The sequence below is a fragment of the Ochotona curzoniae genome, unplaced genomic scaffold (assembly GCF_017591425.1).
Source record: "Ochotona curzoniae isolate NIBS_2020 unplaced genomic scaffold, NIBS_Ocur_1.0 contig_883, whole genome shotgun sequence".
NCBI lineage: Eukaryota > Metazoa > Chordata > Mammalia > Lagomorpha > Ochotonidae > Ochotona > Ochotona curzoniae.
In genome coordinates, this window is record NW_024466599.1 from 49,427,860 (window position 1) to 49,440,811 (window position 12,952).

Consider the following 12,952-nt stretch of genomic DNA (forward strand, 5'->3'; position numbering starts at 1 on the left):
AACTGTTTTTAGAGCACAAACCATTCAAATATATAAATAATATTTAGACTGTAAATTCCTTGCCAGTTATTTCTTTTTTTTTTTTTAAAGATTTATTTTTATTATTTTTCTATTGGAAAGGCAGATATTCAGAGAGGAGAGACAGAGAGGAAGATCTTCCATCTGATGATTCACTTCCCAAGTGAGCGCAACGGCTGATACTATGCCAATCCGAAGCCAGGAGACTTTTCAGGTCTCCCACGCAGGTGCAGTGTCCCAAAGCTTTGGGCCGTCCTCGACTGCCTTCCCGGGCCACAGGCAGGGAGCTGGAAGGGAAGCGGGGCCGCCGGGATAGAACCGGCGCCCATATGGGATCCCGGGCGTGCAAGGCGAGGACCTTAACCACTGCGCCACTGCGCCAGGCCCTTGCCAGTTATTTCTTACACGTTCCTGCTCCATCAACATTTCTAAGTTTTATATATTTAATGTTTTTGGATTTTTATCTTTTGAGAGAGAGAGAGAGCTCCTAATTGCTGGTTCACTGCTTGAATGCAATAGCTGGGACAAGAAGCCCCATTTCCCATGTGGGTGACAGGAACCCGATTAGTTTCAGCCATTATGATTGCCCTCCAGAGTCTATGTTGGTGCGAGGTTGGAGTCAGGAACTAGATCTCTGAATGTTTCCCAGGCAGCCTGAATTGGCCTGTAGCCAGCCACCTTAGCTGCATAGGCTAAATATCTGTGCCAGGTTTAGTACTTTATTTTGAATGTATGCCATATAACATAATTATTTGCCTTTTTCATTAATAGTGATTTCATAATACTAAACTGTTAAGTATTGTTTCAGACTGTTGACAGGGATTCAACCAATTGCAGTCTAGTTCTTAATTTTCCTAATCTGAATAGATTTATCCTAAAATGTCTTAAATGTTTAGTATTTAAGAGATTTTTTTCCATTTACTGTATTTCTCACAGTCTAGTGTCATTTGCCATTTAGTTATGTGCCCATTTCCTAAAGAGCACCATTTTATATGCCTGCATTCATTTTCTCTTTTATACATTAAGACCTAAAAAGATTTTTTTCCAGTGCTTTCTCAGTCTAATGCTTCATTATTTCTTTTAGCTTTTCTATTTCAGTTCATGATTAATTGTCTGACTTCACTTAAATTAGCAATCTGTCCTTTACAGTGGAATGTTTTGAAAATGATTGCAGGTGGCAGACTTATTTAAAAGATTTTCTGGACATAGTATGAAAAGTGAAATTATTTTAAAAATGATTACAGGTGATCCTAAACTTAGGTGCTGATTGGTTTTCAGGCAGTGTTCAGGGGTGTGGTGGTCGCAGGTCGAATCACACCCTGCACCACCAGCATCCTGTATGGGCAGCGGTTCATGATCTGGCTGTTCTACTTCTGATCTAGCTCCTTACTAATGACCTGGGAAACCTGGGAAGCAGAAGATGGTCCAGGAGCTTGGGCCCCTGCCACCCCCTTGGGAAACCCAGATGAAACTCCTGGCTTTGGCTTGACCCAACTCTGACTATTGCTAGCATCTAGGGAATAAACCAGAGCATGGATGATCTTTGTATTTCAGGCTCTCCTTCTCTGTAACTCTAAGTTTCAAACAAGTAAATGCATTTGGAAAAAAGGGGAAATAGTGTGGTCCAAGTAATTTATTTTCTGCAGGTGGTATTTGTTAAAGCACAAAATCTTATTTTAACCCTAAAAATGGCAAAATGTATCAAGAAACTGAATGATATGAAAACATGTTTTTACAAATGTTTGCTATGAAAGCCCAGAATTTAAGGTGCCAGCTTCACTATGAGGATTCCCTTTGGATGCTAATTCTCCTAAAAGAAGTATGTTCGCTGTCCGCAGCGATGGACTTGGTGCATAACATGCGTGGACTATTGACTGATGGTCAATAACTGCATCAGACCTTTAATGGAAGGTTGTCATGTAAGCATCCAGAGAAGGGGGCTTAAGCCATTTACATTTCAACAGCACAAAACAGCTCCCGAATAAATCTATTCACCTAGCAGGTTCTTACATCTAAACCTGTGAGCCAGGAGGATGCCTGTTGATTCATCTCCTTCCCAGGCCTTTCAGAGGAGATTCAACTGGCTCCATCTCCTTCAATAGCAAAGATTCTGAATGTCCTTCCACAGAATATGACATGGATTGGATTGATGAGAAATTTTTTTTAAAGATTTATTTATTTTTATTGCAAAGTCAGATATACAGAGAGGAGGAGAGACAGAGAGGAAGATCTTCGTGGAGCTGCTGGGATTAGAACCGGCGCCCATATGGAATCCTGGCGCGTTCAAGGCAAGGACTTTAGCTGCTAAGCAATGCCACCGGTCCTGGATTGATGAGAACTTTTAAATAGGAGCATAGTTTTCACACACCTTTGGGTTGTTTTGAATTAGTTATCTTTGTATTTCTGACTTTTGGTTGGTTGCTTTTGAAAATCATTCATAGATGAAAAGGGAGGAGTGCAGTTTCTCCAGTAATTCTTTGTTATACAATTTGTTCCTTTACTACTATTCTAAGCAAGTATCCAACTTCCTGCCTGGACAGGTGTGCCTGTGCAGATGCAGCTGCTTTTATTCAGTGTTGTTTAAGAAAACATTTTTATTTGCCTTTCATTTTATTTGAAAGGCAGGCTAAAAGATGGAGGTCCTCCATTGACTCCCCCAGATACATTCAACCATCAGGGCTGCACCAAGCCAAGCCAGGAGCTTGGACCTCAGTCAGGGTCTTTGTATGGGTGGCTTGGACCCAAGTGCCTGAGCTTTTATCTGCTTCTTCCCAGGGTGTGTGTTAGCATAAGCTGTGTCAGAAGTAGGGTAGCCAGAATTCAAACAGGTGCCAAAATGAGATACAGTCCCAGGCAATGTCTTAATTCACTACACCAGCTGTCTGCCCTGGCTGCTGCTTTTTTTTTTTTTTTTTTTAATTCCTATGTGGTCTTTGTTGTGTAAAGTATTGTGTTATATACAAATATCAAGTATCGTGGTACCAGCACCATCAGTACCTGGGATGCCTGAGATTGAGCGTCACCTCTGCTTCTGCTCCAACTTCTTACTAATGTACCTTTGAGACAATAGTTGATGACCCAAGTACTTGGGTCCCCTGCCACGAAATGGGGGATCTCTGTGGAGTCCTGGCTGCTGGCATCTGCCTGGCTCAGCTTCAAGTGCTATTGGTATTGGGGGTGAACCGCCAGATGGAAGAACTTCTCTCACTTTCTATGTCACTTTGCCTTTAAATGAACAAACTGTGTGTGTCTTCAGTGATACCGGAGAGTTGGATGTAGTGAACCTGTCAAGCAGGGCTTGTCAAGTTCCAGCCCTGTGTGCATGTTGATATTGTGCCTAACATGACTTTTAGTGATACATCATCTCATCACCTTGCCTCTTGTGAAAGTCTTCCTCACAAGTTGTATCATGGCCCTTCTAGAGGTTTAAAGACACGTTGCAAATTTGTATAGCCTCATCACTTGTGCTCAGTGACAAATACAACTATGTGTTACTCATGAGAAAGAGATAATAGAAAAGTAATTTATTGTACAACAATGTTTTCAACATGTAGTTGTCAAATGATGCAATATAGCATTCAGATTTTCCATCTAATAATGAATGAATTTGGTTTTAAAAGAAAAGTTTAAACAATTCACCAAGTATAGGAAAATGAAAATACAACATTAACAGCAGACATTAAAATAAGATATAGTGCTATAATGAAGAGTGTCAGCCCAGGCTTATTGCATATTTGAAAGTAACAGATGCAAAGGATGAATTCAGAACAAAAATAGTAGTAATATGAAGCCCTAGAGAATTTATGCAGTAGACTTCAGTCTAGAATGTCAGAGTATGGCATGGAATAAGCTGAAATAAATAAATGATACCAACATGAGATTTTCACAACATAAATTGTTTTTTGTGCTGTACCAGTACAGGGTGACAATAATACAAAAAAAAATCACTTTGACAATTCATGAAAATCTGTGATGTCATATTTTGTGCCTGTGCTAATACTAATTTACTGACATGGTTAAAAAACATGACAATCTTTAGTTGTACTTATATAATTGTGAAGCTGTTGGCAAATCAAATATTGCAGTTGTCATTGCCTTGATTACATGATTTTGCAGAAGCAATAACTTCAGATAAAGTTTTCAACAGTTTTCTTTCAATGTGCTCGTTAGTATCATTCCTAGCAGATTCAGTGTTAAATTGCAACTATGTTAAGACTATTTCCAATTGCATTATGCTCGAAGTAGTTAGTTTCAGCTTTTTAAAAAAAATTTAAATTTCCAGTGGAACATTGAAAGCATATTTTTTGTTGTTGTGTAGGTGTGTACTGAGAATTGCAGGATATTTATTACGCTTGACTTGTGACCACTAAAGGTCAGTTGAGCCCTCTTTAGTCATGACACTTAAAAATACCCTTAACGTAAGTATTTCTCCCATCCAAGTACTAACCAGGCCTGACCCTGCTTAGCTTCCAAGATCAGATGAGATCAGGCGTGTTCAGGGTAGTATGGCCATAGACAACATAAGTTTTTTTTTTTTTAAGATTTATTTCATTTTTATTGGAAAAGCGGATATACAGAGAGGAGAGACAGAGAGGAAGATCTTCTATCCAATGATTCACTCCCCATCACTCCCCAGGCGGCCACAACAGCTGCAGCTGAGCCAATTTGAAACCAGGAGCCTCTTCCGGGTCTCCCACCCGGGTGCAGGGTCCCAAAACTTTGGGCCATCCTCGACTGCTTTCCTCTGCCACAGGCAGGGAGCTGGATGGGAAACGGGGCTGCCGGGATTAGAACCAGCGCCCATGTGGGATCCCAGGTGTGCAAGGCGAGGACCTTAACCACTGCGCCACTGCGCTGGGCCTGACAACATAAGTATTTCTAAGGAGCTCTGCACATGCCACTCAAAGGCTCATGGATTTGCCATCTTTTGTATCCGTGCCATCAGAAGCTTTCTACATCATTAATCAGTCTCATGCTTTCTCATTGCTTTTCTGGCGCTGGTTTTGATGCTCTTAACTTCCAGATCAGCTCATTCCAAGTCAGTGTTTTTTTTCCCCTGTACTAGTTCTCCAACTTTCCATTTAATCGCCTTTTACTTTTCACCAGAGCGCTGAACTTTGACCTGAAGAGTTTCTGGTGAGAAAAAATTCTTGGAAAATTTGTATTATATCTTAATCATTTATGTTTGTAGTATGCTTATTAATTAATTTTTATGAGTAAACGTATGTTTATTATAAATCTCTGACTAAATTTGATGCTTGTGAAAGATGAACCATATTGGTCCATTGTCTTGGGTATTTCACACATAGGTTTTGTGCCTTCACTGTAGGGAGTATTCATTACGGTGAATGACAACTGCATAGGGGTAGTCTGCTTAAAATGGGAATAAATTTTTCCAACTTAATGATTAGAAGAGTATGGTAAATCTGGATATACTTCTAAGGGGTCTCTTGATTGGTAAGAGGCAGAATTGGAGGACAGATTTAGAAATATTGTGTCTGAAAAGACTAATATTTAAGACATTTTTCAGGACTGTGATTCTTAACTCATTTTCTTTAAATTTCTGTAAGCCTTTTAACTGAAACCATCATATTTTTGCCTCACTTTTTGAAAGGAATGCTTGCTACCTAACTTCCATGTAAATAGCCCCAAAAGTAATTCTAAAATTTTAGTTTTGAAATATGAAGTTTTTCTATTGTAATATTTTTATTCACCACATTTGCCTTGAATTAAATGTCAAAGGGATCTAACAATCTTGATTTTTATGTGGAAATATTAGAAAACTAGTTGGGGAGCCATCCAAAAGTTCTCTTTCTGCCTTGTTCCTAAGAGTGGTTTCCTGTCTGCTGAATTTCTGAAAGAAAATAACATCTCAAAAATTTGTGCTTTTCAGTTAAAATTATATTTATGTCACTAATGTATCAAGTTTTTAAAGCTTTTATATTCAAAAGATAAAATTGTAATTTTTATGAGCATTTTATCTCAAAAACGCCTTAGTTTATGGAGAACCATTCAATATGACATTTTAGGACTGGTATTTGGAGTACTTTTGTCTTCGATGTGTTCTGACACATTTTAGAATAGTGTTGTCAGCTGACTGTTCACTCTATTTTTGGAATACTATTTTTATCATAAAAAATGAAAGGTTACTTTATTTCTTAACTCTTTCAAATCTTAAACTCATGTACGTTATCAGTGCTTAACATTCCATGCTTTTCAACAAGATTTTAGAAGCTTGTTCTGTTATTTACAGTTGATCAAATTTCTTCTCTTTTCCCTTCGCTTCTTTCTACTCCTCCTTTTTCACTGTTCTCTCCCTCTTCCCCTGTTCCTCCTTCTGTGTTTTGTCTGTGGATCAAAAGACTTTGGTCATTCTTACCATCTGTTTCCTTATCCCTACTGTAGAAAGAATTTTTGTGAAGCTTTTTTATGCAATAGAAACAGCAATATTGGGAAGGGGATAAGTAATTGTGAACTCGACACTAGCAACCTAAGAATTGATTGTTTACCTCCTAAAAACATACAAATATTTTTAGCATGGTTTTATTTTATAAAACAGTGCCCCATGTGGCATTTTAAGTAGCATATTGCAAACTGCAAATACACCAATGTATACACACATGTAGAGTTGCTGTGCACAGTGTGAAGGGGATTGAGGCCTTCACTAAGAGGCACAGTGTAGTTTGAATCTCTGCATGTACAAATTTATTTAATTTTATCACTAATAATTTGGTTTTTGTGTTATTGGATTTAAAGGTTTACATGTTTCCATCATAAATACAGTTTGAGTTTACTATTTTTAAGAATGGCCTTTAAAAGCCATTTTCATGGTTTTGTATGTATTTTTGAGGATATACAGTATTATACACACATTTCTTTTATAGGTATACATATTTCTTTAAATGTACTGACAGTATACAATATTGTACTCTTGTTTTTCATATTTGCCTCTAGCAAAATTTGATGTTCCCTTTTTCTGGGACTTGTGACATTGGTTTCTCTATTGGTGCCTACAAAGGCTATTTGATGTTCTCAAATGTAAGATAGAGTTAAATCCTTTGTCCTCTCCTTGCCTGCTCACTACTTAGAAATGATATAGAAATATCAGCTTTCTTGAGATATGGGGCCACATTGCTGAGCTTAAGATATAGCAGCTCATGGATGTTGTTTAGGTACGAAGTTTAATACGATAATGAAATGATAAAAGTGATTTACCTAAGGATCTGTTGAAATTTAATATAGATTCTTGCAGTTATTTTGTTAAAATAAAAACAGTGACTATTAAGGTACTTCTACAGACTTTAATGCTTGAAACTGGTTATGTTTATTTTTTAAAACATCCTTTTGTTTAGAAATTGGAAAATAAGAGGTTGATTTTTATCCATGATTTTGGTGATGTTTCATATAAAATTGTGTCTGCTAAACTAATCTGTTAAAACCTTTCTAAAACTTTTTAAAAAATAGTTCAGAGGTCATACTTATCATTTAAAGCAATTATACATGCTGTTTACATGAATGGTAAGGATAACTATTATGTGTTTCTTTGCCATAGAGATAATTTAAGTAATGAAAAAAAATGGAAAAAAATTAAGTAACTTATATTATGAAAAAACAATGTTGAATCAGTGTTGAAGTTGTTTCACTGCTTGTATGCTTTTTTTTAATGGTGAAATTATCTTGACCTAAATTTTGAGTGGTATGGCTATGAAAATGGACTTTTTGCTAATGAAATTGGATTATACTGGATTTGAACGTTTAGATATGAGATGGACAATGTTTGATTAAATTATGGTGAATTTGTTTGGAGAAAGCAGATAAACCTGAATGCTAGGTGACGTGATTAGCACTTGCTTAAGAGAAAAGAAAATAAGCATTTGCTGTTAAGTTGTAAGGGGATTAATGAAGTTACATACAGAACATCCTACTGTGACAGCCTCCCAATTAATTTTTTAAAAGCAGATAATTTAAAAAAACCAAACAATGTTTTTTAAAAAGATTATTGTGCCTAATTGTCAGATGCTTCTCCAAAGACTTGAATGTATAATTTGATGTATTTTTCTCTTGTTTAGAAGAAATATTGATCTGATACTTATGTAAGGCCAAGGAGAAGGGAGGCATAAGCCTTTAAGTCCAGTTTCTTAGTAACTGGAAAATAAAGCCATTGGATTTCCCTAAATCTCTATGCTACATATCTGGTACTTACTTACATCATAAGGAATGTGATAAGGTCCAGAGAGAAAAATTCACACAGTGTTTGAGTTGAAACTGGAACAAGAACTTAAGAACTGGGACAAGTACTCACTTTCTGCCCTTAATAACATAGTGGTCGGAGATGAATTCTCTATTTTGGTGTAATTTCCTAAACTAAACTGATAGCTTCTCAGAGGCATTAGAATCAGTGTGAAAGCAAAGTGAGCATAATTTCAACTTTCAGGGAAATCAGATGTGCGGTTTATTTTGTTTAGGTATGAAATAATTAAGTTTTATTTTGTTAAGTTCTGAACCATGTGACTGCTGTGTTTATGTGATCTCATTTAATTTTTGTGACAGCTCTGTGAGAAGTGGATGTTACTGCCTCTAATGGTGAAGAAAAATCAGCTAAAATTACATTACTAGAAAGCATAAAACTGGCACCCAAATTCATAGCCGTCTGACTCTAATCCAGACTTAACTATTACATACTGTGTCATAGTTGCAAAGTAACTTTTTGCAGAGAAAATAGAGTATGAGAAAACTTATCCAAAGTTTAGTCCTCTGTGAATCTGTTTTGATTTTTTATGAAAGATGTCTTGAATTGTTATCTTTTCAATTATGAATCACCAGCAATTGGAAAGTGTGTAGTGATTATTCACTCCCTCTAAAAATTAGTGAAATATGATCTGATAGCATCTGGCCTTAACCTTTTATTTTATTTTTAAACAGAAACATTGTTCCCTTCATCTTGAGAGATTACAAGAATCACAAAAGGTCACTATACAGATATCACAGGTTAGAGAGATTGTACCCTTTTCTGGATAAACAGCATAAATCCAATGGTACAGGCCTTATGTTGAATTGACTTCTTTTAGGTGTAAATTACATTATTTCAGGGGTTGAATTGACTTCATTTAGGTGAACCGAATCACATTTCCACATACTCTAGTTCTCTACTGAGTGAAATGTTGCTGTCAAGTGGTAGAATTAACTTCTTGTTCTTCTGAAGAAAGAGGGGTACTGGAGAAAACATGTAGCTGTGCATCCTTTTGTGACTTGCTTTCTAGACTCATTGATGATGTAGGGAAGTCACTTAGTGAAAACAACAAGTTTTCTTTGTAGCTTTCTCTCAAGTTGCCAGAGAATCTGTAAAACAAATGTGAAGATTAATGTGAACACAACACATCAGGAAGTAGTAGGATCATTGGTTTTCCGCTTATTTTCGTGGAAAGATGGTTTTACATTTTAGAATTATTTTTGAAAACCTATTTAAGTTGAACAGTTACTTCGTTAGATGACTCTTGAAACCTTGCCTATATAATTTGTTTTTAAATGGGGTTCTTCGATCAAAGTTGAAAGAAGACCCAAGACCCTCTGTTGCTCTGATACAAACTTTATTATTTTAAGAGATTAATGAATTTAAGTGTATTTCAGTATATAAGAGCAGAAAGCCTTGCTTTAATCACTTTGGAAATGCCTAGAAGTTAAAATCAAAGCCGTGGCATTTAGGAAGCCTTAAATGTAACTGGAGAGAAATTTGCCTTATTTATTGAGCTAACATAGATGTTCTGTAAACTGAAATTATGACTGGCTCAACTTTTTATAAGAGACAGTAGAACATCTGTCTAGTCAGGAAATGCTACATGATGGACATGGGACCTTGCTTTATCCTGAGTTTTAGGTTCATTTCCTCTCCAGTTTTAACTGTTTCTCTGAATAGTTTTGAAATAGAATTTTCATGCTCCAAATAATAAGATTACAGTTGGCTCTCTTGATTATGTAGCATACCGGTTACTTGTGTTTTCTTTCTATTATGCCTTCGAATTCCTTTGTTCTTTATGCTACAGAGAAGTTGGATAGACTTCTAGACTAGAATTTCAAGAAGTTTAAAGAGAGTCAAAATATTGCTTGAAAATTATCAATCAACTCCCTTCTCCCCATCCCCTTCTTTTTGGGAAATTCAGAGACTTTTTTTTTATCTCTTACATATCATACTGTAAGTAGTCACATTTACTTAAAAAATGGTCATGTGTTTAAACCTGTACACATTGGCCTTTTAGTGGAAGAGAAATGTTGAGTATGAATTTGTGTATGTTTTTGATCGCCTATATTAACCCATGATTCTTTTGTGCTGTAAAATAAACTAGTTTCTAATGCTACTCAACTGACTTTGAAAATAACTGCTGAAAGAGTTGTCTCTTGACCTTTGTGATAATCACTCCCGGCAATAAAGTGCCTTGGTGGGTTATAGAACTTTGATCAATTATGAAAACCAGATTCTGACAGTTAACTGATAGAAGCATAGCAGGTTATTTCTCTGGTTTGTGTTTCGATATAGATGTACTATAGTTTTAGGCCATTGTGCGTGTTTCATCTTTTGATAAGTATGGTCATTGTTGCCTACTTTGAGAAGATTGAAAGTAATTTCTCTCTTTCCTTGTATAATATTTTTCCCTTTTTGTTCTTATCAGAGAATGAACAAAATGAAGGCAAAGGAAAGAGTAGGTCAGAGGGCTTAGGTAGCATACCCTTGGCAGTTTGGTCTATGAAAAAGACAAGGATTAGTTGTTATATGTAAACAGTTAATGTCAGTGTGTTTGCTTATCTTAATGTTATTGACTGATTGAATTTAATGTTATTAAAATACACCTAATTCTTCAAATGATTTCCCCCCTAGTTCTGTAGAAAATGTTCTCAAAACACTCGTGAAAAGCTGTCGACCGTAAGTATCTTCTGAATTTGTAAAATATCTTGTTGTTTCTGTGGGCCTTTCCCTGTTTTTAGTATGCTTTGAAGACAAAATAAAAGGTCTAAAGACTTCAGTGTTAGGCACTGAGCACAACATAGTTTTGAACTTTGGAGCTAATCTTTTTTTTAAGACTTAAAAATTTAAAACAATTTAAGTCACACTTTACTAAAGTAAGACTTCTTTAATTTACATATAATCACAAGGTTTTTCTGGGGCCGGTTCAGTGGTGTAACAAGTTAGTCCTCTGCCTTAGTGCCAACGTCCAGGTAGGCATTGGTTTGAGTCCTGGCTGTTCTGCTTTCCATCCAGCTCTCTGCTTATGGGCTTGGAGCACAGCAGAGATTGGCCCAGGGCCTTGGGCGCCTGTACCCATGTGGGAGATTGGGAGGGGGCTCCCTCATCCTGGCTTCAGATGAACTTGGCCATTTCTGAGCTGGTGCTGCAGGCCAAAGCCAGCCTATTATTCCAGCCCCTCAGCCCCCATTTGAATTTTGTAAACTTCCTCTAACTCAAGGACACTCGTGCCCATAAAGCCAACTCCTGTAATATACTTTCCTTTGTGAGAAGACTGATCTCACAGTCAAGAGTAAAGAGTGATTTATCGGAAGCAGCTGGAGGATTCCTGGTCTCATGTTCTTTTCCCCTTACTGATTTTCCGTTTCTTACATAGACTCCATTTTTCACAATTGGTATCCCGTAACAGAATGATATAAAAAGAACAGCCACATATATTTAACTTTATATGTGGCTTAAAGAACAATGTATTTTCTCTGATTTTACCAAGCATTTTTTAGAAAGTCTCTCAGGCACAGGTATTGCGGTACAAGAGGTGAAGCTGGTGGTTTTGTTTTGTTTTGTTTTAAGATTTACTTATTTTTATTGGGAAGTCAGATATACAGAGAGGAGGAGAGACAGAGAGGAAGATCTTCTGTCCGATGATTCACTCCCCAAGTGACCGCAATGGCCAGTGTTGAGCCAATCTGAAGCCAGGAGCCAGGAACCTCCTCCGGGTCTCCCTAGTGGGTGCAGGATCCCAAGGCTTTGGGCCGTCCTTGACTGCTTTCCCAGGCCACAAGCAGGGAGCAGGGTGAGAAGTGGAGCTGCCGGGATTAGAACTAGCACTCGTGGGATCCTGGTGCTTTCAAGGCGAGGACTTTAGCTCCTAGGCCACCACGCTGGGCCTGGGCCTGAAGCTGATGTATGTAAAGCCTGCGTCCCATCAGCAGCTTGTCTGGGTCACAGCTGCTCTACTGTCGCTGCTGATGTGTGTGGGAGGCTCTAGTACTTGGAGGGCATGGATGAAGTTCCTGGTTCCCTAGCTTCTACCTGGCCCAACTCTAATTGTTGAGGCCATTTAGAAAATGAAGCAGTAAATGGAAGATTGTGTTTCCCCCTCCCTAACACTCTCTTCTTCCTTCCTTCTCTACTGCCTTTCAAAAAATGTTTTTAGAAGTCCTTTACATAGAGGAAAATTTATATTATCCCAAGTGTAATTAAGTATTTATTTAAGTGCTATAAAATGAATGTTTCTTATGGCCAAATTTGACGTGTGTGTCTGTGTAACATATCTCAGGAAAGCCTGTCCCTTGTGCTGTTTTGTCAGTCATATGTTGCTGTTGCAGAGCCTTTAGTCAGTAATAAGATGCATGAAAACCTTTTCATTAGGTATTTCCCAGCGGATGCCACAGCTGAAATGCTAGAAGAATGGCGACCTTTAATGTGTCCCTTTGATGTAACAATGCAAAAGGCCATCACTTACTTTGAAATATTTCTTCCTACCTCCCTTCCTCCAGAACTTCATCATAAAGGCTTTAAGTAAGTATGGATATGTGTTGACGAATTCTAGAAAACAGCAAGACATGGAGATACATAACTAGTACAATAGTAATTTTTTGAAAGCTTGTAAATTCAACAGCTAAATTTGTTTTTAAGCATGTAAAGCCTGAAAAAAAAATTTAAATAAAAACAATATTTTTGTGACAAAACTGAAGA

General features: G+C 37.2%; 1 protein-coding gene across 7 annotated transcripts in view; it reads left to right on the forward strand.

Moving 5' to 3' along the window:
- The window catches only part of PSME4 (proteasome activator subunit 4), a 96,262-nt gene that overhangs the window by 19,664 nt on the left and 63,646 nt on the right, over window positions 1-12,952 (forward strand). For 6 of the 7 annotated variants that reach the window (XR_005885191.1, XM_040993471.1, XM_040993472.1 and 3 more), the window contains exons 4-6: window positions 8,941-9,006; window positions 10,889-10,933; window positions 12,626-12,775. Coding sequence is in view for 6 of the 7 variants with exons in the window: in XM_040993471.1 (XP_040849405.1) it covers window positions 8,941-9,006; window positions 10,889-10,933; window positions 12,626-12,775 (261 nt within the window). In the remaining variant the exon portion in view is untranslated. The remainder of the gene's footprint in view (window positions 1-8,940; window positions 9,007-10,888; window positions 10,934-12,625; window positions 12,776-12,952) is intronic. The other variant, XM_040993473.1, reaches the window with a different exon arrangement.